The sequence below is a fragment of the Mustela nigripes genome, chromosome 2, assembly GCF_022355385.1.
Source record: "Mustela nigripes isolate SB6536 chromosome 2, MUSNIG.SB6536, whole genome shotgun sequence".
Lineage (NCBI taxonomy): Eukaryota > Metazoa > Chordata > Mammalia > Carnivora > Mustelidae > Mustela > Mustela nigripes.
Window position 1 is genome coordinate 16,960,567 of NC_081558.1, and position 23,010 is coordinate 16,983,576.

Below are 23,010 nucleotides of genomic sequence, written 5' to 3' on the forward strand. Positions count from 1 at the left end.
ATATGCAAACAACTGTCAACAGATGAATGGAGAAGATGTACTGTATAAGTATATGACGTGATATTATTCAGTCATGAGAAAAAAAGATATCTTGCCATTTATGACGACATGAACGAACCCCAAGGATATTATGCTAATGAAATAGTGAGGATGGAGAGAAACTGAAAACCTTATATGCCACTGAAAGGGATGTAAAATGGTACAGCTATCATGGAAAAGGGCCTGGCAGTGCCTCAAACGTTAAATATGGAGTTACCATGATTCAAAAAATCCATGCCTAGATACATACCCAAGAGAAATGAAAACCAGTATTCACACAAAAGTTTGCAAATAAATATTCATAACTGTATTATTCCTAACATTCAAAAAAGTAGAAACAACACAAATGTCTATCAGCTAACAAATGGATAACAAAATGGTTAAAAAATATCTATACAAGGGGGACGCCTGGGTGGCTCAGTTGGTTAAGCGGCTGCCTTCGGCTCAGGTCATGATCCCAGCGTCCTGGGATCGAGTCCCACATCGGGCTCCTTGCTTGGCAGGGAGCCTGCTTCTCCCTCTGCCTCTAGCCTGCCACTCTGTCTGCCTGTGCTTGCGCTCTGTATCTCTCTCTCTAACAAATAAATAAAAATCTTTAAAATTAAAAAAAAAAAATATCTATACAAGGGAATATTATTCAGCTATAAAATGAAATTAAGTACTGATAAATGGTACGACACAGATGAATCCTGAAAACATTACGCTAAATAAAAACCAAAAAGAAAAGGCCTTTATTATAGGATTCCACTTATCCTTGTTCACAGACTGTGCAAATTCACCAACTCACTAAAACTTCTTTGTAATCCTCAAATCAACACGTCAGAAAAAACATCACTAATTCTTCCCCCCAAAGTTAAGACCATCACTTGTGTATTTTGATACACTTTTTCTAAATAATGCCTGATAACATGATGCAACACTTTATTCCCCAGTCTCTCAGAATCCTCTCATTACTCTTTTTGGAAATGCTTCTAGTACACTCATACCCTTGTATATTTTCTTTCCAACTTTTTAAATATCATTTTCACTGACTTTATGAAATCAATGCATTATTTTATAACAGCTCTACACTACATTTGTACTGCATTGTCCAATTTTTATAACAGTGAGACTTTAGCTAAGAAGGACAACACTTCAGATAAAGACAGATGCTAATGTTAACAGAGGTGGGATATTTAGATGACAATTTTTTAGTGTTCAGCTCATTAATTAATGTTTTTTGTCATAATGTTTGTTTCTCTAAGCAATCTTGAAACTGAATATTAAGATACTGACAGAACACCATATATTTGTGTATCTGTGTGTACATATATGTGAATGTGGACTTACATATTTAATTACATGTGATGGAGCAGCTTTTCCAAGGTAAATGAATGAAAATGATTTCAAAAAACCCCATCAAGTGGCAGGATATAAAATCAATGCACAGAAATGAGCTGCATTTCTACACACCAACAAGAGGACAAAACAAGAGGAGACAATCCCATTTACAATTCCACACAAAACCAAAAGATGCCTAGGAATAAATCTAACCAAACAGGGGAAGAATCTGTACTCAGAAAACTATAGAATACTCATGAAAGAAATTGAGGAATACACAAAGAAATGGAAAACGTTCCATACTCATGGATTGGAAGAACAAATATTGTGAAAATGTGTAGACTACCTAGAGCAATCTACACAGTTAATGCAATCCTTATCAAAATACCATCAACTTTTCTCACAGAAATGGAACAAATAATCCTAAAATTTGTATGGAACCAAATAAGACCCTGAGTAGCCAGAGGAATGTTGAAAAAGTAAAGCAAAGCTGGTGGCATCACAATTCTGTACTTCAAGTTCTATTACAAAGATGTAACCCTCAGGACAGTATGGTATGGGCCCAAAACAGAACACAGATCAATGGAACAGAATAGAGAGCCCAGAAATGGATCCTCAACTCTATGGTCAACTTATCGGTTTTTTTTTGTTTTTTTGTTTTTTTGTTTTTTTTTTAGAAAAAGAAAAAAAAAAGATTATTTATTTGAGAGACAGAGATCATAAGTAGGCAGAGAGGCAGGCAGAGAGAGAGGAAGGGAAGCAGGCTCCCCACTGAGCAGAGAACCCGATGCGGGGCTCGATCCCAGGACCCTGGGATCATGACCTGAGCCGAAGGCAGAGGCTTTAATCCACTGAGCCACCCAGGCACTCCCAGTCAACTTATCTTTGACAAAGCAGGAAAGAATGTCCAATGGAAAAAAGACAGTCTCTTCAACAAATAGTGCTGGGAAAATTGAACAACCATATGCAGAAGAATGAAGGTGGACCATTTCCTTACACCACACACAAAAACAGACTCAAAATGGATGGAGACAGGAATCTACCAAAATTCTCAAAGAGAACACAGGCAGAAACCTCTTCAACTTCAGCCACAGAAACTTCTTCCTAGACACGTGGTCAACTGCAGGGGAGGCGGGAGCAAAAATGAACTACTAGGACTTCATCAAGATAAAGGGCTTTTTTGCACAACAAAGGAAACAGTCAACAAAATCAAAAGACAACTGACAGAATGGGAGAAGGTATTTGCAAATAACCTATCAGATAAAGGGCTAGTAGTATCCAAAATATACAAAGAACTTATCAATCTCAATACCCAAAGAACAAATAATCCAATCAAGAAATAGGCATAACACGTGAACAGACAATTCTGCAAAGAAAACATCCAAATGGCCAACAGACACATGAAATAGTCCTTAACATCACTTGGCATCAGGGAAATACAAATCAAAACCACAATGAGATACCACCTCACAGTGGTCAGAATGGCTAAAACTATCAAGTCAGAAAAAGACAGATGTTGGCGAGGATATGGAGAAAAGGGAATTCTCCTACAACGGTTGGTGGGAATGCAAGCTGGTGCAGCCACTCTGAAAAACAGTATGGAGGTTCCTCAAAAAGCTGAAGATAGACTACCCTACAATCCAACAACTGCACCACTAGGTATTTACCCCAAGATACAAATGTGATCCGAATAGGCAGGTGTACCCCAATGTTTATAGCAACAATGTCCACAACAGCCAAATTATGCAAAGAGCCTAGATGTCCATTGACAGATGAATGGATAAGGATGTGGTGTGTATATATATACAACAGAATATTATGCAGCCATCAAAAATTGAAATCTTGCCATTTGCAACAACATGGATGGAACTAGAGGGTATTATGCTGAGCGAAATAAGTCAATCAGAGGAAGACAATTATCATATGATCTCATTAATATGTGGCATCTGAGAAACAAGGCAGAGGATCATACGGGAAGAGAGGAAAAAATGAAACAAGACAAAACCAGAGAGGGAGACAAACCATAAGAGACTCTTAATCTCAGGAAACAAACTAAGGGTTGCTAGAGTGGAGAGGGGTGGGAAGAAGGGGTGGCTGGGTGATGGACACTGGGGAGGGTATGTGCTATGGTGAGTGCTGTGAATTGTGTAAGACTGATGAATCACAGACCTGTACCCCTGAAACAAATACTACATTATATGTCAGTTAAGGAAACCCACCATATACCAGGATTTTAAGGCCTTCATGAAGCAAACATACCCAACATTTATCTGGATTTACTGAACACTGAAAATTTAGAAAAAGAGGTAAAAACTTAGAGAAACATACATTAAGAAACATACAACTGGGGTGCCTGGGTGGCTCAGTGGGTTAAGCCGCTGCCTTCGGCTCAGGTCACGATCTCAGGGTTCTGGGATCGAGTCCCACATCGGGCTCTCTGCTCAGCAGGGAGCCTGCTTCCCTTCCTCTCCTCTCTGTGATCTCTTTCCTTCCTCTCTCCTACTGTGATCTCTCTCTGTCAAATAAATAAATAAAATCTTAAAAAAAAAAAAAAGAAACATACAACTTTGGGTAAGACGATATGACCGTTTCATGGAATCTGATTCATAATTCTATACACTAGTTTAAAGATTAAAAATCAGGGTGCCTGGGTGGCTCAGTCAGTTAAGCATCTTACTCTTAGTTTTGGCTCTGGTTGAGACCTTAGGAGTTGTGGGATCAAACCCTGCGTTGGGCTCCATGCTCAGCAGGTAGTCTGCTTGGGATTCTCTCTCTCCCTCTGTCCCTCCCCCTGCTTCTGCAGGCTCTCTCAAATAAATAAGTAGATAGATAGAAAATAAAGACTAAAAATCCATTTTCTCAACAACAAAATTTAAAAAATGAACATAAAACATGTTTATGGCCCTCTGCTACCCTACGGCCCAAACAAAGAAAAAATATTACTGGAAAAATACTGCTGCTATGTACACTAGCTCTTGGGGAAAAAGGAGCCAGGGTACAAATCAGCACAAACTCTGTGAAAAACTTGCAGTGATAATGGCTCTATAACCAGATATAGCTTTCTTTAACAGAAGGAAGAACTGTTAACTCCTATCATGTCCTTGTACAGCATTTAAGAGTCTGTGGTTTTACCTCACAAACTGTATTACAAATGGTAGCAGAGGGGTCTCCATTAGGTCACAGAGATCTTGAGATCTGACTACAAAGAAAATTTAGAGGAGAACATAAATGTCTGGAGATTTCATAAAATCACACACATAAGAGGGGCAGAAGAAGGGAGAGTGAAGAAAAAGTGGAGTAGAATAATTTTATTTATTCTTTGAAACCCCTGAAGATACTCTTCTAACTTCAGACAACTGTGCTCCCATGAAATGAAAGATGTTAAGACTGAATTTCTGTTTTCACCCCCTCAGACAAATGGGCAAAACATATGGTCACAGTTCTTAAAATAGGAAACAGAAATATAAAGATACTCAACACTTCATGCATAAGAGACATGCAAATTAAAACTACAATAATATTCTATTTCTATCAGTCCATCCAAGATAAAGTTAGACAATACTTGAGTTGGCCAGGGTGTAGTAAAATATGCACCCTTATGCATATATATTACTGATGAGAGTTAAATTGGTATAACTATAAAAATCAATTTGGAAATAACTATTAACCACAGATAACACAGACCAGGACTCAGATATACCACTTTTAGTAATCTATCCAACATGTATATTCCAAACACTTGTATATGTGAATGTGTCTGAATGACCTACATAAAAGTTCCACACTAAGCTAAAGAAAGGAATCAATTACAATGGCCAAAGTAGAGACGGATAAATATGATTAACAGGAGACTGATTACGCCATATCTTTACAATAAAGTACCACGCAGCTATGAAAACTAAATTCTTTAAAACCTGGTCTATAAAACAAACTTCATAATGTATTAAATAAAAAACAAGGAGCTCAATAGTGCTGCCAGCTTTAAAACAAAACAAAACAAACAAAAAACAACGACTAAATACATGCACACAGCATGCACAAATTATCTCTGGAAGGTTATACAAGAAGTTGGTTGTGCTGGCTGACTTCAGGGAACAAGACAGAGGGAAGGGCCAGGAGCAAAACATTTTATCTCTATGCTTTTTGAATTTTGTATCATGTACAGGAATAGCCTATTTAAAATTTTAAATGAGAAGAAAAAAAGGTTAATATGCCTCAGAAGAAGCCCTCAACAAAATACCAAAAGACTCAGCACATTATGGCTGTACTCATAGTAAAGAACAGTACCTGAGTGTTCTGAGGTCTCAGGCAGCGAGGCCTAAGAAATTGAAGACTCTGGGGCGCCTGGGTGGCTCAGTGGGTTAAAGCCTCTGCCTTCGGCTCAGGTCATGATCCCAGGGCCCTGGGACTGAGCCTCGCATCGGGCTATCTGCTTAGCGGGGAGCCTGCTTCCCTTCCTCTCTCTCTGCCTGCCTCTCTGCCTACTTGTGATCTCTGTCAAATAAATTTAAAAAAAGAAAAGAAACTGAAGACTCTCAAAACAACTTCTAAATGCTGCTCTTCAGCAAGTGCCATACTTTAAAAGCCCTCCTAGGTCACTGCCATTCACTTTAAACTTGTCCCCCCAGGTCCTCCTTCTTTTCCAGCCTTACCCAGCTTGACTCTAATTCAAAGAATGTATCCTAACAATGCTTAGTTTTATTCAACATACACCTAAACATGCTGTGTTTACACTAAATACTATAGCACAAGGTGAACAGCAGAGCCAAGTTCCTGTTTTCAAGGCCTCCCTAGCCCAATAGCAAATGTGTGTGTAGAAAAATAAGTGTTTTCATGCTGATAAATAATAACTGAAGAATAATCAAGGTCATGGTGATTAAATGTTTCTCAATTTCAAAGTTCTGTTTTCCAGGCAAATTAATTCCAAATCTAAGATTTTTCTTTACACCTTTGAAATTTAACTACCTCTTCTGTAATCTTTCTAATTAAAACCTAAAAATCACCATAGCCCTCCAAATGACTGCTTGGAGTTCTGAGTTGCACTGGTCAATGCAGCACTGCAGTGAAGAGTACGTGGTCGTTATTTAACACAGTAGTAGACGTCTCAGCATCAGCAATCAGACAAGAGTAAGGAATGAAATGTATCCGAATTGGTGAGGAAGACATAAAACTTTCACTATACACAGATGACATGGTACTATATATAGAAAACTTTAAATACTTCACCAAAAAAAACTACTAGAATGATAAATGAATTCAGTAAGGCTGCAGGATACAAAATCAACATACAGAAATCTACAGCATTTTTATATACCAATAACAAAGCAACGGAAAGAGAAATTAATAAAGTAATCCCATTTATAACTGCACCAAAGAGAATAAAATACCCAGGAATAAACTTAATAACCAAGGAGGTAAAAGACCTGTACTCTGAAAACTGTAAAACATCCATGAAAGATATTGAAGACAACACAAACTAGTAGGTATTTCATGCTCACGGGCCAGAAGAATAAATACTGTTAAAATGTCCATACTACCAGCAGCACCTGGGTGGTTCAGTGCATTAAAATGTCCATACTACCAAAAGCAATCTACAGATTTAATGTAATCTTTATCAAAATGCCAGCAAAATTTTTCACAGAACTAGAACAATCCTAAAATTTGTATGGAACCAGAGAAGACTCTGAATAGCCAAAACAATCTTGGGGCGGGGGAAGGGAAACAAAGCTGGAAGTATCAGAATTCCAGATTTCAAGTTACAAGTCTGTAGTAATCAAAACAGTATGGTATTGGCACAAAAACAGGCACACAGATCAATGAAATAGAAAAGAAATCCCAGAAATAAACCCACATTTATATGGTTGATTAATTTTTAACAAAGGAGGAAAGAATACACAATGGGAAAAGATAGCCTCTCCAACAAATGGTATTGAGAGAACCAGACAGCTAAATGCAAAGTATTCAAACTGGACCACTGATTATACCACACACAAAGATAAATTCATAAAATGGATTAAGGACCTAAATGTGAGACCTGAAACCATAAAAATTCTAGAGGAAAACATAGGCAATAATTTCTCTGACACTAGTCGTAGCAACACTTTTCTAAATAGGTCCTCTACTGAGGCAAACAAAAGCAAAAATTAACTACTGGGACTTCATCAAAACAAAAAACTGCACAGGGTGAAGGAAATAATCAACAAAACTAAAAGGCAACCTATGGAATGGAAGAAGATATTTGCAAATGACATATCTGTTAAAGGGTTAGTATCCAAAATATATTAAGAATTTATATAACTCAACACCACAAAAACAAATAATCAAGTTTAAAAATGGCAGGGGCACCTGGGTGGCTCAGCTGGTTAAGCGATTGCCTTCAGCTTGGGTCATGATCCCAGGGTCCTGGAATCAAACCCATGTCAGGCTCTCTCCTCAGTGGGGAGCCTGCTTCTCCCTCTCCCTTTGCCTGCCACTCTGCCTTGTTTGTGCTCTCTCGCTCTATCTGTCAAATAAATAAATAAAATCTTAAAAAAAAAAAAAAGTTTAAAAGGGGGCAGAAGACATGAACAGACATTTCTCCAAAGACATTACTCATCATCAGGGAAATGCAAATCAAAACCACAATGAGATATCACCTCACACCTGTCAGAAAAGCTAAAATAAAAAACACAAGAAATGAGTGTTGGTGGGGCACCTGGGTGGCTCAGTCAGTTAAGTGTCTGCCTTCAGCTCAGGTCATGATCTCAGAGTCCTGGGATCAAGCCCCACGTGGGGCTCCCTGCTCAGCAGGGAGTCTGCTTCTCACACACCCTGTGCCTCCCACTTATGCTCTCTTTCTCAAATAAATAAAGCCTTAAAAAAAAAAAAAAAGAAAGAAAGAAAAGAAAAGAAAGAAAGAAATGAGTGTTGGGGAGGATATGGGGAGGATATGGGGAAAATAGGAACCCTCCTGCACTGTTGGTAAGAATGCAAACTGTTACAGCCACTGTGGAGACAGTACAGAGCTTCCTTAGAAAGTTAAAAATGAACTACCCTACAATCCAGCAATTGCACTACTGGGTATTACCCAACAAATACAAAAACACTAGTTTGAAGGGATATATAACCTCTATGTTTACAATTATGGAAGCAGCCCGCGTCAATCAACAGATGAATCGATAAAGAAGATGTAGTGTATATATACAATAAAATACTATTCAGTCATAAAAAAATGAAATCTTGCCATTTGCAACAACATGAATGGAGCTAGAGTATAATGCTAAGCGAAATAAGCTAGTCAGAGAAAGATAAAAACGGTATGATTTCACTTATATGTGGAATTTAAGAAACAAACAAATGAGCAAAGGAGAAAAAAAGTGGGGGAGAGAGAGACCAAGAAACAGACTCTTTCTATAGAGGACAATCTGATGGATACCAGAAGGGTAGAGTAGGTAGGAGGATGGGTGAAATAGGTCATGGGGATTAAAGAGTACATTTACCATCATGAGCCCTGAGTATGGAAGTGTCCAATCACCGTACTGTATACCTGAAACTAATATAACACTGTAATGTTAACAACACTGGAGTTAAAATTAAAAACTTAAAAAAAAAATTTTAAAAGGAGTAGGCTGTCAACCCAGCACTACAGTTAAGAGTAGGAACCCCCCTCCCTTGGTGCCCAAATCATCTATCTAGAAAATACTTTTGGGACCACAGCTCATTCCTTCCCCAACTTACACATATACACATCCCTGTTTGAAAAACTACTCATATTTATGAGCCCCTGCCCCCACAAAATCCCAGCTTTGCTTATAATTTCAGGGGTCCTGAAAATCCCGAATTTCAATCATAGATCACAGATTGACAACCTCTGCAGCACTGAGAAGAAAAAGATATTGAACAAAACACTAAAATGGTAGTTTCTATGATTGCAGAATGAATTTGAACTTATTACAGTTTCTAAATCAGAAGCAGATTAAGAGAAATCTGAAGTATTCACCAAAGATACATAATTATGTGAATTGCCTAGCAAGGATATAAAAATCACTACTCACTGAAACAGAAAAAGGAATGGAAAGAATATGGGATTTAAATCAGAAGACTTGAGTCAATTTTCAGCTCTGTCACTCAAAAGATAAGTCACAATCTCAGGGCATACAAACAGCACCATTTACTTCACAGGGTTATAAAAATCATATGACACGCAGGCAAATGTTTTCTGATCACCTATCAAGTAAAATACACAAACCACGGATTCAATAAGCAGCGTGATACCATGGTAAAAGACTGACCCTCCTCACGTCTTCATTCAAAGATTTATGAAGTGCCGAAGGACATATCAGGCTCTCACAGTACCCTGGGGAAACCTGAGTGAACAAGACAGAAGTGTTCTCTGCCCTCACACTCTGTACAAGCATGAAATGTTACATGCTATGGCTGGAAAAGATGTTATGAGTGCGTATATAGAAAGGGCAGAATAATCTTAGAGGAATGAGAATGGCTTTCTGGGGGTAAAGGATGAAACTTTAACAAGAGACATCTAAACAAATGTGTTTTCGGGTCGCCTGGGTGGCTCAGTGGCTTAAGGCCTCTGCCTTCAGCTCAGGACATGATCCCAGAGTCCTGGGATCAAGCCCCGCATCAGGCTCTCTGCTCAGTGGGAAGCCTGCTTCCCTTCCTCTCTCTCTGCCTATCTGTGATCTCTGTCAAATAAATAAATAAAATCTTTAAAAATACACATATATATTTTTAAAAAGACAGTGTTTTTCACAGCTGAGCAAATGTGTTTGTGTGTATATGAACATTATTAGCACAGACCCACTGGTAGGTCAGAATGGCTTGAGGTGATATGGCGTAAATGAGTAACTATGCCATGGTATGCAAGCCTCGTAAGAAAAATGGACCTCATGGAGCAGTGTAATGAGGAACCATTTAAAAGCTTTAAATGGGACAGTGACATGAACAGATATGCAGTTCCGAAAGAAAAAAATGTAGGGGGCATATAGTAGTCATTCACTATTATTAAGAGGTATTATTATAACCCCTATTTAAAGATACCATAATAAAAGTAACCCTTACTCTAAAAATCAAAAAATGGTCCCAGCCCTGGAAGATGTCAAGGTCCAGTGAGGGGAATAAGCATCTGAACAACTAACTTTAGTAGTACAGACACACAGAAAAGGACAAAGCATCACAAGGGGTGAACTGCAACTCCAGATAAAGGACAATTTTAAAAAGGAAAGAATGAAAAGAGATGATATTCCAAGCAAAAAGAACAGCATATACAAGGACACTGAACGGTGAGTATGTATGAACAGCCTGATGTGACTCATGCACTGAATGTGTAAGAAACACTGCTGGGCACGAAAGTTAGATAAACACAGAAGTACCTCCCAAGCCATACACTAAAGGCTCTATAATTAACAGAAGTCTCTGTGATGCTACAAGAGGCTCCTACTGATCATATCTGTGTTTTTAAAAAGATAACATCGAAGTTTAATAAAGGATAACATGAAGAGGGAAAGAATGTAACAGGAGGTTGTTACAACCATTCTAGCAAGAAATGACAGGAGCTTGAATTAAAAATGGCTAAGAGGAGACACTGTGACCTATTTAACATAGGACAAAAGAAATCTCAGGTGCTCCAAAAAATACCAGTTTTTTAAAATTTTAATTTTATTTATTTGACAAGAGAGATAGAGCAAAAGTAGGCAGAGAGGCAGGCAGAGCTTGGAGAGGGAAAAGCAGGCTCTCCGCTGAGCAGGGAATTCCATGTGGGGCTCGATTCCAGGACCCTAGAAACATGATCTGAGCTAAAGGCAGATGCTTAACCGACTGTGCCACCCAGGCACGCTGAAATATCACCTTCTAAGGGAAGGCAGAATAAGAATGATCAGGAAGAGGCATGGGGAAATCAAGTACATGTTCACACATTTACTCATATATAGAAAAACACACATACATATATACATGTAAATATATACATATGTATATGCATGGATCTATAAATACATGTGTGTATATTTATATACATGTATGCATATAAATATGGATATATTTACAGTCTGCTGACACCCTCTACAAGCCATGCCCCAGTAGCAAAGACGACTTCATCTAAAGCCCAGATTTGGTTTCTAAATATCATTTTCCATTACAGGAACCTGAGCTTCTTGGACAAATGGCCAATGCCAGGGTAAGGGAAAATATATGATAAGCCTGGAAAGGCATACTGTACCAGATTAAAAAAAACTAATGGCGACATATCGAAATCACACAGAAAAGAACTTAAAGGGTCTCACACTGGCCAAACGAGGACAATTTAAGCAAATACATAATGAAATTAATGGGTCGCAATACACTGTATAAAACAAGAATCCATGAGGCTCTGCAGCATAACTTGGGTATTGGAGATGCTGTGGTTGTCACACTCTACAAGATAGGTTTCCCTGAAACTGCCAGTTCTTGGAGAACTCATTAAATTGAGGTTGCTCCAACCAGATCTGCAGTTGGTAGATTTAAAGCAAATCTTGTTTTTGAGGAGACTCAGAAGAAGCTTTAAGAGGAAGAGGAGCAATCTGGGAAGAAATTAGTGTTATTCTTGCCTTTAAGGTGAAAGATGGCCCTGGGGGTAAAGAAAACACCAGCTCCATACCTATTGTGGGGCTTGAACTCACGAACCTGAGATTGAGATTTGCATGCTCCACTGACTGAACCAGACTGGTGCCCTGAGATTTGTTTTTACATGGTTGTGACCAATTCTGTTCTTCCTAAATTCTGGGTGAACAGAGCCTAATGGTATATTACTGCTTTGATGAACTGCATACAACAGAGAATATTACAAAACTAATACGGTAATTATGGTTTGGATTAAAATTGAGTTTCAGAATAAAACTGGGAGAAGCAAAATCTAAAAGCTATGTAAACAAAAGCTCTCAATTTGCTTATAAAGTATATTTAAGGATCATTCTGCTGAAGATTCAATTTAAGTTTTCCTTGAGAAAACTAGGGAAGAAACACCAGTAGCTAGCTGGTAATTAGCATGGTGCACTTAATGTTCTTCATCTACTCTCCATTAATAGTTTTTTTTAAATTCTGTATTAAAATGTTTAAAAGTTGGGGCACCTGGGTGGCTCAGTGGGTTATGCCTCTGCCTCAGGTAACGATCTCAGGGTCCTAGAATCAAGCCAGGCATTGGGCTCTGCTCAGCAGGAAGCCTGCTTACTCCCCTCCCCCACCATCCTTTGCCTACTTGTGATCTCTGTCAAATAAATAAATTAAATCTTAAGAAAAAAAAAGATGTTTAAGAGAAAACCTTTAAATATTGCATTACATGCCATCAAGTGGTATTTTCTTCCCAAATCAAAATAAATGTGATCAGAGTTTGGGGGGAAAATATCTATAGCTGAACACAGGCCTATTTTTAAAATAAAAAAAAATTTTTTTAATGGGTTTCCTTCTTGAAAAATCAGTGTAGTTTTGTTGTTAAAAATTAATGAACAGGGGTGCCTGAGTGGCTGAATTGGTTAAACATCCAACTCTCAATCTCAGCTGAGGTCTTGATCTCAGTGTTGCCAGTCTAAGCACCGCACCCCCCCCCAAAATTAAATGAACAAAAAAAATTTGCTCTGAGATCCACTTTTTAAATTATAATCTCATATTTAACTAAATGTGTAAAGCTCTCAGTCCTTTGTGATAATTTTCGTTCTTCATAAGTTTAATTATCCATATTTATCTTTCTTCCTAGTTCTCCTAATGCTGATGTGTAAGATACAGGGTAAAATAATGCTTTTGGAATAATGTTTAATAGAAAACTAAAATAGCAACACACACACACACACACAAAACAAATAACCAAGAATCCATGAGTCTAAACTTAAATTAATCAACAAGTAAGAACCACATGGGAGAGCAGGAAAAGCTCTTGTTTACAAGAGGGTCAACCAAAACATACAGAAGTTAAAGTAAAGAGGGTTAGAAATCACCACTTGGCAACCATCATAGTTTTAAGTGATTCAGGCAAATTCACCAGACGTTGAAACTAATGAATAAATTTGATAAAAAACAGAATATTTACATACTTCCAAAGGTGTTCCTCTATGATACTTTTTAATTATAAGGAGAAAAGAGTAACTTGACACTGGGAAAACCTGGCAGACACCATCTTAACGAAGTGATCAAAGCTGACAATGCCAATAATGGGACAAATCAACATCATATGGACACAATTTAATACTCCTCACAAAACGTATGACCTGAATCCAAAAGAAAACTTCAGATAAGCCCAAGCTGAAGAATATTCTAAAAAATTCAAAAATATTTAAAAAATTTGAAGTTTATAAAAAGCAAAGAAAGACTGAGGAACTATTAAAGAGATACAACTCAATGTAACACTTTAGCTCAGATTCTGGATCGGAACTTTTTTTTTCTTTTTTTCTGCTATAGAACACATTAGGTATACAATTGGTAAAATCTGAATGAGATCTGCTGGTCAGATAATAGTATTAAGTCACTGTATTTTGCTGGTTTTGATAAATATATTCTAATCATAAAGAAAAATGTCCTTGTTTTTTTACAAAATATACACTAAAATATCTAGGGGCAATGGGCATCATATCTGTAACTTATTCCTTAAAGTTAAAAAAAAAAATTAAGAGAAAATGATGAAGAAATTTGGTAAAATGTTGACACTGGGGTATCTGAGTAAAGGGATAAGAGGAATTTTTAGCTGACTTTTTTCTGCATTTGTCCCGAAAATGTATATACCATGCAGAATACACAGAATAGTATTCTTACAGTTTTCCTGTAAGTCTGAAATTACACAAGTAAAAGTTAACAATATTAAGAAGGAAAATCTATACATTTTTATTATGGTTACATATAAGATTAGATTACACCAACTTATCTATACTCAGAAAGTCCCTTAAGTTTCCAACTAACCTGATCATGGTCCTGAGGAAAAAACAATACTCTTTAAAGGTCTCTTGGCCCAGTAGTTCTATCATATATATCCTCTCCCATTTCTCAGTCTTACATCCAAATCATTTAAAGTAACTTTCCCTAAACAGAGTCAAGACTTTTTAAAAAAAAATACTTCATGAGGTATAGAAACATGATCATTATGTCTTTAGGGAAACAGAATTAAGACGTCATCTCAAAGGATAAACTGTCAAAATGACTTCACTCAAAATCAGAATGTTTTGGGGTGCCTGGGTGGCTCAGTCAGTTAAGCACCTGCCTTTGTCCTGGGATTAAGCCCCACATCAGGCTCCCTGCTAGCGGGGAGCCTGCTTCTCCTCTCCCCCTGCTTGTGTGCTCTCACCCTCTCTCTGTCAAGTAAATAAATAAACTTTTTTTTTTTTAATCAGAATGTTTCATAGCAGCCAGGCTCTGAACTTTACCGTTTAGATCACTTATTGGCAAACTTTTTCTGTAAAGGACAAGATAGTAAATATCTCAGGCTTTGTTGGCCATTCAGTCTCTGAGGCAACTACTCAACTCTACCCCTGCAGTGCAAAAGCAGCCATAGACAATATGAAAATAAATGAGTATGGCTCCGTTCCCAAAAAATTTTACAAAAACAAGCAGTAAGGCAGATGTGGCCAACCCCTGATTTAGATGAAAGGATTTATCTGATAATAACAAAAGGGACTACCAATAAGTTTTAGACCAGGTTGGTCTTTTACCAAGTCTGATACTTACAAAAAAATTTCAATGAAGTAGTATCAAAAACCATGTTCTTTAGGGGCAATTCTTTAGGGGCAAATTTTAAAAAGGATAATATTGATCCTTACGGATACAGAATAATCTCAATGAAGGATTTTGAAATTTACTACAGAAATCCAGGGAACATAATTTCACTTTGAAATGTTGCATAGCAGACTCCACATACAGTATTTGTTACAGACTAAGATCCCAGTAGTGACTCAAAACTTTTTCAACTCTGTATTTTATTTAAACTTTCTACAAAGAGTTTAATGCTTAACTTTCCTGGCAAATAATACGTTTGTTGAATTAAAGATAATGTCTTGAGATAAATATGAATAAAATAGGAGTAAGGATATCATTAAGGGCGCCTGGGTGGCTTAGTCAGTAAATTGTCTGCCTTCAGCTCAGGTCATGATCCCAGGACAGGGATCAAGTCCTGCATTGGGCTCCCTGCTCAGCAGGGAATCTTCTTCTCTCTCAACCCCTCTCCACTCCTTGTGACTTCTCTCTCTCTCAAATATATAAAATCTTAAAAAAAAAAAAGTATCATTAAGAATAGTGCAACTTGGGGCACCTGGGTGGCTCAGTCTGTTGAGCATCTGCCTTCAGCTTAGATCATGATCCCAGAGCCCTGGGATCAAGCCCAGTGTTGGGTTCTCTGCTCAGTGGGGAGCCTGCTTCTCTCTCACCCTCTGCCTTCTACTCCCCCTGCTTGTGCTGTCAAATAAATTTGAAAAAAAAGAATAGTCCAACTTATCGCATTTACAGAATGTTGCCCCTAAATCATCTAATCCAGGTGTATTATAACTACCCAGATCTCTTTATAAGGAGAAATGCACATCCTGTAATCTCAGTATTTACAAGAGAGGCTCTGGAATCACTAGCCATCATAATCTACTGGGTATTTAACTGAAACAAAAACTGCCAAATTCATGGGAACCTTACCTCTTCTTCTCATGATCCAAATGAAGACTTTTCCAGTCAAATTATAATTAATCACCACTTAAAATCAGCTGTTTTGCCCTGTGAAGTCTAGGGTAGATTTTCAGCATGAGGGGTGATGTACAATAATTCCTTTTGCGAACAGAAATATATGCACATGTCCCTGCTGAAAATGTAGCCTGGTAAATCTGCATGTGAAAATGAATCCATGCTTATGTGTAGCAATGTGTTAGGTGATGTTTCTTGTTGAGGTCTACTTTAGGAGTCAAAATGTGTAAGCCCTGTGAAGCCAAGGCAGCAGTCCTGTGTATAGAGGTATAGAAAAAGTAGCTCACTTAATCCTTTCTCGCCAGGAGTCGGGATTTTCCCAGAACGACATCCATTGTCGGCAATGGACGCACCAAAATAACGCCGGCGCCAGTGAGTTAACCACCTCTGTCCTCTTTTCACCTATTATATTTTTCATGCATCATCCAACTTCCCAACCATCTTCCTGTTTCTTCACAGAATGCACGCTAGGTTCTTGTTTTTCTTCAGCACGAAGTTGAAAATGGAGTTGAGAAAAGGAGACACATGGTCAGCTGGTGATGTTAACAAGCTCCTTGCTGCCCTGAGAAGCTAGATGGAAATGGTTCAAGTTACAAGGGGGATCATCATCAGATCTGGGAGGACAAAGAGTAATTCATGAAGCTTCATTCCCTTCCCTCCCCCCCTCTCTCATTTACTGATGATCCCTACGGTCTGCCTTCACAGCAAAATCAAGATTAAGGATCTGAAGCAACCTCTTTCAGTTCTTCACTCCATCCAGTGTGTAGGAAGGCCAAGTGGAACACATGTCCAACAACGTTACAGTGGCCCCAGAAGGTCAGGGAAGCTTGGAGTGGCTAACCACAATCTTAGATCAATGCTTTTTAGTATGATCTTGGAATCAACATCAGCAACTAACACAGTGCTTGGCAACAGGTGCTTAACAAAGGTTGGTTGAGTAAGACATTTTCTTTTCTGCCAATGTCTACTTGAACACATAGGTGGAAGTCAGACAGAAGTAGTTAACTCTTTCAATGCCGGGATAGTATGAGTATATAGTAATCACATCAAGTCCATGTGTTTATCTAAGACATGTTCATATTACAGGTTTCTGATTTCAATGTTCTGGTTAAATGCTAGCTAAAATATTTTATTTAAGGACAACCACAATCAGAGTTTTGAAATTAGAACCATGGTAAATGTTAATTAGAATGATAGATGAATTAAGAGCCCCAGCACCAATGTGTAACAAAACATCACAGTTCAGTCAAGTAACTACCTCTTTCAGCATCCCAATTCTAGATGGGTAATGATTCCAGAGCAAAATAGAAGTGTGAAGAAGGAAAATCTTATTTAATGGCTTCTTTGATGCTAAGAATCAGATAAATCCAAAATATGAAGGTTAAGAAGGCTATATTTTAAAAGTATGAATAAAATTTTAAACCTCAAATCAGAGGATCATCAAACTACGTAGTACTATGCAACTGCTTTGATCTTTCAGATAGGAGGAGGGAGGACGACAAGCAGGGGAAGGAATAACTTTGTAGGACTCAAAAATGTCTAGAGTGTGAGTTTAAATGACCAGTTATAGCTAACTGAGTTAAGGATATCCCAGAGAGCTATTCATACCACTACCATGACAATAAAAACTACCACACAGAGAAACAAAAGTACTTACTTCTCCTAGATTTTAAGACAGGTTTTTAAGAAATGATGATTATGTCTCATTTCTGAAAATTATGTCAACCAGAGACTTAGCAGGCAGAAGTGTACTACTGGGTCTGCCCCCGACCCTTGCTATACAAAACCATGTCTGTAAGGTCTTTCTATGTCCACTCATGTTCATGTTTCCATTCCCACCTTCCTTATGAAGCCAGTCATGCCAGAGGCTCTACTAGCAGTCTCTGAACACAAGAGGGACTTTCTTCCAGACTCCTGTGCCCTCACAAAGCAGGCCTTAAAGGAAGGTTCATCCAAACGACCATCCCAGCATCTCTTTCAATTTAACTGAAATTTTGGTTCCTGTAGTTCAAATGTCATATCATAACCAGATTTACTATGAATCCTTCCTTTTACTAAAGTTTATAAAAAGGAAGAATTTCATAAGATTGAGTTAATGATAAACTATAAGTGGTGAGAAAGAGTAGCATGAATAGGTCAATGAGAGCTGAAACCACACAATACTTAAAGGGTCTCAACACAGCAAATTACAAATGCCAAAAGTAAGCACAGTGCACAACCAACCCACTACTCATTCTGCTCAGTATAAGGCCAGTTTCGTATGGGTCAAATTGCAGGATCTACTGGGTGAGCTTTGTAGTCATAATTGGGGACAGAGAGGATTCAGATGTCCATCTTGCTGCACATAAACCTGCACTGCTGGTTTATCTGGCTGCTTCACTTCTGGCAGAAGAGAGGAACAGAAAAACAGAAGCTAGCAAGTAACCTGGTCCCACGGGGTCCTCAAGACCTGAATCCCAGATCCAGATCACTTACAATCAAAATGTAACACCTCTCTTCTAGGCTCATCCTGTTATCCACTTCTGTGTTTATCCAAGACCCAGCCTGGGATTTCTACAGAGCAAACCCTACACATCTTGCTACATTCTTTAACCAGAGATTATGTATGTATTAAGCGTTAAGGGGTTCCAGACCCCTCTATTTTTCCTCTAGATCACATCTTTTGCCCAAAGAAATAGGCATTTAAACAGCAGACCTATTTCAAAAACAACAGGGGAACTGAATACCAACTATCTCCATATAAAGTTATTTTACTGGAACAGAAATTTATGTTCAATCATTTTTGATGAGAAGTTGCTAAATTACCTTGGTTTTCCATTTAACTTTTAATTTTAATTTCTAATTAATGCAATACATTAATTTCCAATCAACTTAAACATTCATTTTTTTTTTTTAACCTAGGATCTTACAAAGAACTTTCAAACATAGAATCATACATTTGTTCCTCAAAGGATTTCTGGCTTTGTTTTTAATGTAAAGAGCACTTGAAAAACTGAATTCACTGCTGTGATATGCTTTTCTAAATGAAGAAAAGGGGACATCTGTATATTAGTTTGGCTGCTATATCTCTTGCCAAGGTTTAAAAGATGTTTGAGACATTTATAATCAGCTGTCAGTAAAAGAGACGGCATTCCATTTTTCAAATAGATGTATAGCTAAAGAAGTAGGTAATTCAACGTAAGATTCGTGGAACTCTAGATGTGAGTAATTCAGGTTAAAATAAACAAAAATGTTTTCTTACCTTTAGGTCTTTCCAACTATCCAGGAGCTTGGTGGCCAAATCGCTTATATCTACTGTTTTATCTGGCTGTTCCTGGCTCCTCTCACTCTCCACATCAGATACACCCTCCTCTTCATCCTGGGACGGCGTTTCCTCAGCAATGGTTTCTTCCAGTTTCGGGCCATTGCCCTCTTTGGGCTCTATTTCAGTGTCAGCCTCTGGTTCAGATGTGGGTAGCTTACTGGCTTCCACAGTGATTTCACTCTCAACTTTAGATTCAGGTAGCTGTTGTGTGAGTAGCTGCTGTGACTGTAACTCTTCCTCTTCTTCCACAGGGACGTTTTCTAACTGGTCAAGGTCCTCTTTGCCGTCCTTGCCTTCCAACTCACTGGTAGCATCAGAGATAGCACTGTCCATGCTATTTTCACTTATAATTTTAAGTCTCCGAAACATGAGCTTCTTGGGGGTGTCTGTGTCAGCTTCGGTGCTCAGCTTGGCGGAAGGATCAGGTGTGTTGAGTGGTGTGTGAGCACGTGACGTATTCTCACTTGAATATCCATCTCCTTCACTCAACTGAGGAATGGCAGTTTTGGTCTGAGACCAGCGTTGAATAATTGGAAGTACTTTGCTTTCCTCCAACATATTTTTAGTAGGAATGGGTAAGTGTTCCAAAGTCTTTATAATCTGATTAAACAAATTAAAAAAAAAAAAGTCACATCACTCTACACAGTTGACTTTTCAAATCTCTGGCTGGGACTCAGATCATTTTTGAAAGACCTGTGGGTTTTCTTTACTGTCTTATCAAGACCTAAGTCTCTATAACTACAAAAGGGTTAAATGTTATAGTATTAGTTTCCTCTGGAAAGGAAGGAAAACTTTTTAAAGACTGACCAGCAAGAATAAAATGCAGAACAGGTAACTGCTCCCACTATCAAACAGGATCGATTAATATCTTCTACCAGTAGTTCTCAAACCTGTGTAGATCTTTCAAAATATATATACTAGTGGACCTTATCCTGGCTATGTTTTTCTAAAAAGTTTTCCAAGTGACTATGATATCGGCTTGGGAACTATGCAACAACATATATTTAAATGATATTTCATCCACAAAAAATGCAGCTATTACTTACCTCTTTTAGCCTCTGATAAACAGCTAACAAAGAAAGACTCTCTCTCCAGAGATAACCATCCCCTCCACTCTGAAATCCAAGAATTTCTTCCAAAGTACTCCCCAATGTAGATCTACAGAATCCCCAAAGTAAGTTGTTCCTCTCTACTTTCTAGATGGAATACTGCTGAATTCATTTAATCATTAATCATAGAATCATTTAATAAAGTCAACTAGATCTGTACAAAAAGGAATGGGGAGGGGCAGGAAAAAGGGAGAAAGGAAGGGAGGGAGGAAGAAACTCCAAATCTTCCTCAACTTCTACTTATTGCCAAATCTCCTGGGAGGAAGAAGAGAGGGAAGACAACCACTTACTTGCTCACTCCTGTTTTGTTTTTAAAGTGCATTTTTAAATGACTTCGGTATTATATTAGAAACTATGATTAAAAAGAACTACATTTGGGGCGCCTGGGTGGCTCAGCGGGTTAAAGCCTCTGCCTTCGGCCCAGGTCATGATCCCAGGACCCTGGGATCGAGCCCCGCATCGGGCTCTCTGCTCAGTGCAGAGCCTGCTTCTCTCTCGCTCTCTCTCTGCCTGCCTCTCTGCCTACTTGTGTTCTCTGTCAAATAAATAAATAAAATCTTTAAAAAAATAATAATAAAAAAAATAATAAAATAAAAAGAACTACATTTAAACTAGATTAAAAATATTATTTCATGGGAAGGTATAAATATCACAACTCCACTAATGACATTGCCAAGGAACATTTATTTAGATCTTAAAAAACTTATTGATTCCTCAAAATGTTCTTACTCTTGCCATTCCAGAATTCGCCTCTTCACCAATTTTTTAGAGCCCCCAAATGTAAGTTTCACATGGTTTCCCATTTAAAACTATGGCTTTAGCAACAAACTAGATCCTTCACTTAACTATGATGTGATATCTTGCTCTTGCACTTCCCAATTATGCAGTCTCAGCTACAGGGATACTTTAGGAAAAACCATGGGGCAAACTCACTACTAGCAAGGTCTACGTAAAAGGTTATAATTACAGGAATGACACTGAGATGATATTTATTTAATTCCAATGGTAACTATAATGGTAAATTCATTATTACTCATATTATCACTCAACCTAAGCACTCTATATGGAGGTTTTAAGAAATAAGCAAGTTGATTGTGAACTGACCTCTTCCTGAAGCTTCTGGTTACTTTCCCGGCCATCACCTAGCTCTGCCATCCAAATCCACAACAAAGACAGTCCATGACGTTCCAGAAAAGACTTCAGGCAAGACTGTGAATGTGTGTTCTTCCGTGGGGGAAGGGAAGCAGGATGCAGGGTATTGGGTTGGGGGTGGGTAATACCACACAGAACATTAAAAAGGGTCCACAGAGAGGAATAAAAAGTCTATTTATATTCACAAAACTTTACCTAGAAACTCTATTGTGATTAATGCGACTAAAAGTGTACAAATAACAAATGCTTTAAAGAAATTATAACTTTAACATCAATATGTTATTTACAATGAAATTCAAATCTGAAAGACCAAGAACCAAATTATATTCATTTTTATCGAAAAACCTAAAACTATAATAGTGTGAATCATTTTCATTTCTCTCTTCCCTTCAGATGTTTTTTCAAAAGGCTTTTTTCTCTTAGTTTTCTTTTAAATCATCCTTTTTTAAAAATTATTCAACTTCTTGTGGCATACTTAATAAACTGGAGTAAACGAGATTATCATTAAAATTCCTTGCTTCAAGATCCTGTGGTAAAAATGGCCTTGACAGACTAATAATCATAGGGGGGACTATATCAAATGTCATGAATTGTTACACAAAAAAAATCCCACCATGCTCTTTGGCTAGAGAGAGAAAGCAAAAAAGATCTACTAAAAAACTAAATGATGCTGAACTCGACATTTTTAAGAGGACAAACTTTCAAAATCATATAGAATTTTCAAACCATTTTAAAAATAAGAGTAACTTTTCTCAGAGTTATCCCTTCTCCTGTCATCATTCTAGACTGCACATTAGATGCCCCAACTCAAATTCAGAAACAAAAAATAAATTAATATCAAAGAACTCACCTGTATAAGCTCAAGACAGGTAAGTTTCTGTTCCAAGGTTTCAATTCTAACCATAAGCCGGGATAAGCTGAGCACCTGGTTTTTATCAGAGAGACCCTCACCATTCTCCAGCAGAGCTTCTAGCTCTCCATCCACCTGCCATAGCAAAGAAAAAGTATCTGGTTATAAAAACAACAACAAATGTGCCACTAATCTAAGAATCAAACAACCTAAAAAGATGTTCAACCTTGCCAGTGATATGGAAAACACAAATAGGTCCACAGTGGGAAATCATGTCATATTTACTAGATTAATCTGGGGAAAAAATTAAGTCTGATAATGTCAAATCTAGGCAAAGATGTAGATCAAAAGGAATTTTACATGCTGTTGATGAAAGTAAAAATTGGATTTGCTTTCTTCTAATTTATTATCAGCGCATTCTAGAATTTATCATTTCAGGCCATACTGGTTTACTGCTGTCTTTATATCTCTTCTGTGTTAGTTGCTGTCTCGTGTAGATTTTATTCTGTTATTGCTGCACTACTTATTCTCAAATTCCATGTTGATCATATTATTCTCCTTTT

General features: G+C 37.8%; 1 protein-coding gene across 1 annotated transcript in view; it reads right to left on the bottom strand.

Annotated features, from left to right (window-relative positions):
* Window positions 1-23,010, bottom strand: part of SETD2 (SET domain containing 2, histone lysine methyltransferase) — a 91,258-nt gene that overhangs the window by 43,625 nt on the left and 24,623 nt on the right. The window contains exons 8-10 of the mRNA XM_059389591.1: window positions 22,448-22,582; window positions 21,550-21,669; window positions 19,274-19,936 (exon numbers count right to left, since the gene is read on the bottom strand). Coding sequence (XP_059245574.1) covers window positions 19,274-19,936; window positions 21,550-21,669; window positions 22,448-22,582 — 918 coding nt within the window. The remainder of the gene's footprint in view (window positions 1-19,273; window positions 19,937-21,549; window positions 21,670-22,447; window positions 22,583-23,010) is intronic.